Below are 5,629 nucleotides of genomic sequence, written 5' to 3' on the forward strand. Positions count from 1 at the left end.
GGGAAAGAAAACCCAAACCAGTACCCAGTAAAGAATTATGTTTCAGAAATTCAGCTATTCACAACGATATAATATCTCTCTAGAATCATTTAACATATAATTCCCTGCAAATTTAGACGTGTATTTTTTCCTTATAACATTAGCTGTAAATACACCACTTAGGTTGCCAGCCTTTTAGCAGATCTACACTAACAATTAAATAGGACTTTTAAACTGAATTGATCTATGTTAACCTTTTTAGTGTGAACCAACAAGAATTCAAGCTGAGAAATATCAGCTGTCAGAAGCCACTGGAGGACTATCTACATGTTTTAGTGATGACATTTTCAATTTTATCTTTAGGATAAATTTAATGCAAGTCAATACAAAATCATGCAGCTTCAAAAGTTCCTTTTGTCAGTGGCATCCCACTTCTATACTTAAGCACATAGTTAGACTGTTTGTGTCAGTATAGATGCTTCCCTAAATCAGAACTTAGTTTAGGTGCTCTAAATAACTGTAGATGTGTGAAAAAAATGGAAAACTGCAGTTCAGTGGAACTAAACTGTGAATCAGGGTCTGGAAGATAATCTGAAAAGACAAATACAAGTTAAAACTGTAGAAGTCACATACCTCTTCACCTTTTTCTCCATGATCTCCTTTTTGAGCATTGCCCTGTTGGAAGCAAAGGAATACAAGTGAAATATGTATTTCATTTATCACTATTACACTAAAACAAAGAACACTGTTTAAGGAGCAGAAGTAGCTTTTCCTGTTTATGAACTTCCACACTTCCTCCAACATGATTCCTGAACATTAACTGTTATTAGATGACTGAAATCTTAAGTCATCAGAGCAAGCCTCTCTGCTCCAGAGATTTGTGCACTGTTAGAAAGCTCTGTGGAACTTCAGAGAGCCTTCAGCTAGGTTCAGAGACCTCTGTTGTCAGTGAAAAACTGCAATGATAATCAGTGTTAACTTGGTACCAGTTAAGTTTGAAATTTTTCTCTCTCATTTCTAAAGCAGCTCACTATAAACCTCTCATAGCAAAAGTCAATCTTTTACATAATATTTTAACATACTTTTCCTTCTCTATATTCACTTCTATGGTTTGCATAAAGCCATACGAATTTGTTTTATTTTTCTAAATTCACTTTACCTTGTTTCCTTTTGGTCCTGGCTCACCTTTTTCCCCTCTGTTACCATCACTGCCCTGAAACAAAGCAGGAAAATGTTATTCCCATTGTAAAAATAAAATTCTCCAGTTTCTCTAAGACAACATGTTTGGGGACAGGCAAAAATCATTCTGCAATAAACTTCGGTAGGAAACCACACCAATTCAGGTACAACATGTATGACAATACTTTGACAGCTAAAAAAGATCTGGTATTATAAGGTTTCTGTGATTTTTAAAAAATCAATATTCAATGATAATTACATTTTCTACAGAGCATTTGAAAATGTAACCAGGAAGGTATCACAGAAAACACATGCAGTTCCTCCTCCTTATTTTTCAGTTACCTACCACTATCTGATCTTCTCATCTTAGAAAAAACCCCTATGCACAGAACAGCTTAGTGTCAATCTTCAGCAGCCCCAAAATAAAAAATTAGTACACCATTTTTCCTGTCTGGAGGATCATGAAGGTAGGAACTTGAAAGCTCAGTGTATACGTGTACATATAAAAAATACATAAATAATAGGTTACATCTAACCATTTTGGATAAAATAACTTAAAATTTATGGGTCATAGATTTTAAATTGGAAACAGAGATGTTAGTTCCAGATGCACATTATCCAGAGCCAGGGGACTGGATGATAGGCCCTGCTGTCATAACCTGCTGCACATATGGTTGACCAGTTGCCTATTAGCTAGGGAGAAAGGCAAAAACCTCTCTATGTACCTTCTTTGTCTCTGGGGAACTATTAAAGTTACCAAAAGGATCAGAGAGGTCACACACTGAGTCTGAACTCCCACTTCTCCCTTCTTTACCAGAGCCAAGAAACAGTTATGTCTTGAAGTGTCACAAGAGAAAAGAGTGTTGGAGGCAGAGTTTTAGACCTCTCCTCATATATGCCATCATCCACAATCTTTTGAATCTTTCTCTCTTATAGAAGGAGAAGCTGCTGGTGGAAGTAAACCTGTATCTAATGGACCTTCCCTTCCCAAATAGAGAGATTCAAGAATAACTTTTTTATTTGGGCTTCATAATAATGTACCTATTTACACACAGTGTTTTATTACCCAATAATATAAATATATTTCCAAGCTAGTATGTGACTATTGATAGATTTTTTTTCTGAGCTCTTATACCAGTGGCCTTGCACAGTGAATTGCTATGATACATTGCTTCTTTTTGCAGTACATGCACAGCTAACGTCTTGCTTTTTACAGACATAGTAACCAATTTAAATACTGTGCAACATTGATCTCAATCATTCAAATTCAAACTCTGGAAGCTTTTCAAATGAATGCAATACTTACAGAATCACCTTTGTCTCCTTTTGCTCCCTTTTCACACTCACAGTTCTTCTGCATACACTACAAGGTGAATAGAAACACAAAGGAGAATATTTTTTAAATTTATTACTTCCAATTTTAAAACAAAATCTGTTTTTTCCTAGCCACAACTAGAGAACATAAAAGTGGAATAACAATAAATAAATTCTTTTCTAATATGTATTTCTTTTATAATTGACATTACACTTCTGTATAGCCCAGTCAAAATCAGTTGCTTGATTTATTTGTAACGAAGACAAATAAATCTGTTACTACTGTAATTACAAAGGTTTAAGGTTGCATATACATAGTATATAATACCATGAAACCTTACCTGATTTTTGGGCCATGTTGACGTTGCTATTGCTTTCTAATGAGACAACTAATGAACTTGCATGTGTTGTACTAGTCGTATTCCACTCTGGTAGGAAGAGTTCTTTATGCCTTACTGTTGATACTACTCACTAATGAACAGAAGTTGAAGATTTCTCAGGAGGAGAGATGGAAGAAATGGATGAAAGTAAAAATAAAAGCAACCATGGTTGAAACTTTACTCAGGGAAGGAAGGCTGATTTCTCCTGGAGTGTTGTTATACTACAGAAGCAGACATCAGGAGATCTAGTATGAATAAGAGTAATTGAAACACAGAACTCAAAAATCCTACCTGCTTCTGAAGCAAGGCTTCCTGAAAAGAAAGGAAAAATATTACTTTCATACAAATTTAATTTAACAGACTACTAATTTAACCTTTTTTTTTCTCTCTAATTTAAAGAATTTCCAAGATGAATGGTAAAGAATGTGAATACCTTCATCCCTTCTTCACAGTGGTAAGAACCAGCCTATCAAACTACTCGTATGAAAACGGTTCTCCAGTAGGAATAGGGGGTTACTTCATGTGATCCTTAATGATCAGAAAACAACTGAGATGTAACGGGACAGCTAAATAGACATATTAAGGAGCAGTGCTAACAAGGGGCACATGAAAAGACTTCCTAATGAAAGGCCTTACTATGGAAGGCCATACTAACATAATGTAGGGGAAGGACTGTGATTTTATCAGCCTTATGATAAAACAATGCCATGAAGAGAACAAGTTACTTTCTGAAGCATTATCATACACTCAGAGACACACTCTGTATGCTGGAAAATACCCTTTCCTTCCATCGGTGATCAGTGCAGCTGAGCTATTATTGTTCAAGCACACATCTCCTTGGAGAGTGGCTGGGAGGAGAAGCTCCCTCTGTCCTGACTCCTGATATAGCAGAAACATGCACCACAAAAACGTCTGCACTGCCTTTGGGACTTACCTAGCAAAGTTAAATGAAACCTGCTATGGATGGACATGTGACAAGATTACCATCAGCATTACTTACCAGTTCCAATGTTACATGAACTTTCAGGTTCTGATCATCCAGGCATAAGACATGTTTAGAGGATATATCACCAGATATCACATGCAATTTTTCTTCTTGAACATTGTCCTTAGAAAGGCCAATGGTAAAAAAAATGTATTCCAAGACTCCTAGCTGCTGTGGCTCTACTCTGGACATCAGGGTTGTTTGGATGATCTACACCATCAGTCACCAAAAAAGCCACTTCTACACTTCTCTTATGACCTTCAGTTTTAAACAGCTGAGTGGCATTGTAAATTGCATAATAGGAGTAGGTGCCATGACCAATACAATCTAGAGACTTGAATTTCTCTTTAAAATTTTGCACATTCTTCCAGGCTGTAAAGGGATGATCAATGCTGACTGTGCTGCTGAACTGCATACTTGCTAGTTTGACATTATACATCTGAGACTTAACTGGCTTCATCTGGAAAATGCTGTTAGTTAAGTCTTGAACAAAATTCTTCTGTAAATCAAACGACTTATTTTTGGCACTTTCTGAACTGTCCAAGATAAAGACTGTATCGATGAGGCACGTATCACCTGTAATGGAACAAGAAATTTAAATCTATGAATGATGAACATACCTGCACTACAGATTTGAGATAATTCTCTGCAACAATCCCAGCCCTCAAATCACTTCCTCAAAGATTCCTCTGTCTTTGCAGTAAAAATTCTAAGGATAAATTCCACTGCAAATGCCAAGAAATTCTACTGAAATCAAGTAGCTAAATTTAAGTTACTGTAATTCATACCAGTATTACTAAATATAGTCTACAGGCAACAGCTTTAAAAAGATGGTCTTTATGGGATTGTTTTATCATTTTAGTTGATTTTGCTTACAAAACATTCCACAGGCAATTTTAAACTAAAAACTAGGCTCCTTATATTTTATCTTAAAAGATATACGCATGTTAATGAAAACCATAGATCAAACTGGAGTCCATGACCGAGTAGATGTCACCACAGTACTTTCCAGGCCTGATAATCAAAATAAATCACATTTAATAGATGCATACATAAGTTGTCAATTACTAGCTAATTATCCTGAAATATGTGGAGACATACAAGATGGTCAATAAGGAATTTTAAGAAAATGGTTTTACCTTCATCTTTTTGCATGAGAGAATAAGGATTCTTTCCTTTCTTTCTGCTTTGCCCATATACTATCTGGTTTGTTGTCACAGCCAGAAGTAAACAGCAAAAGAAAAAATGTTTTTTCCACATAGTGACTTTGATCCCAAACTAGATGAATTCTCCTTCCTGTTAAAAGTAAAAAACCACCTGTGAATACTTCATTTATAGATGCAAATAAATGCAGATATTCCACAACCAGAATACATATTTGGGGGAAGCACAATTCTAGAGACAACATGCAAAAAACAATTATAAAAAGTCATTGGGTAAATGATTTAGGAATAGCAGCCAGTACAATCCCAACTGTAGCTCACATGTGTATTAGAACCTGTTTTATTAGACAAGAAATATGAGTAGTGCAAACACCTTAAAAACCATCAGTGCTACCTTTACCTTTGATTTGAACACCTAACAGAGAAGGATAAATGAAATTGTTACTAATGCATATTGCTGTTAACATACTTTGTTATTAAACTCATTATATCAAATTAGCAGAAATATTACAGAAAACATGGAACATAGATTGTTTCTAAAAATCCCTAATTGTTAGGAATAAGCAAAAATCTGGGTGTTTTCAGATGCATATATATTACCTAGGTCTGGAGCATCAGTACCAACTTAT

The 5,629-nt window shown here is 35.4% G+C and overlaps 1 protein-coding gene across 1 annotated transcript in view; it reads right to left on the reverse strand.

The window, feature by feature from the left end:
* LOC104406835 (collagen alpha-1(XXVIII) chain-like) overlaps positions 1 to 5,097 on the reverse strand; it is a gene marked incomplete at its 3' end in the record, with an annotated part of 54,944 nt that extends 49,847 nt beyond the window's left edge. Inside the window, 7 exon segments of the mRNA XM_010015939.1 lie at positions 613 to 654; positions 1,139 to 1,192; positions 2,465 to 2,521; positions 3,144 to 3,164; positions 3,853 to 3,984; positions 3,986 to 4,413; positions 4,977 to 5,097. Coding sequence (XP_010014241.1) covers positions 613 to 654; positions 1,139 to 1,192; positions 2,465 to 2,521; positions 3,144 to 3,164; positions 3,853 to 3,984; positions 3,986 to 4,413; positions 4,977 to 5,097 — 855 coding nt within the window.
* Between the last annotated feature and the right edge of the window lie 532 nt (positions 5,098 to 5,629).

This window comes from Nestor notabilis, unplaced genomic scaffold, assembly GCF_000696875.1.
Source record: "Nestor notabilis isolate BGI_N333 unplaced genomic scaffold, ASM69687v1 scaffold12086, whole genome shotgun sequence".
Lineage (NCBI taxonomy): Eukaryota > Metazoa > Chordata > Aves > Psittaciformes > Psittacidae > Nestor > Nestor notabilis.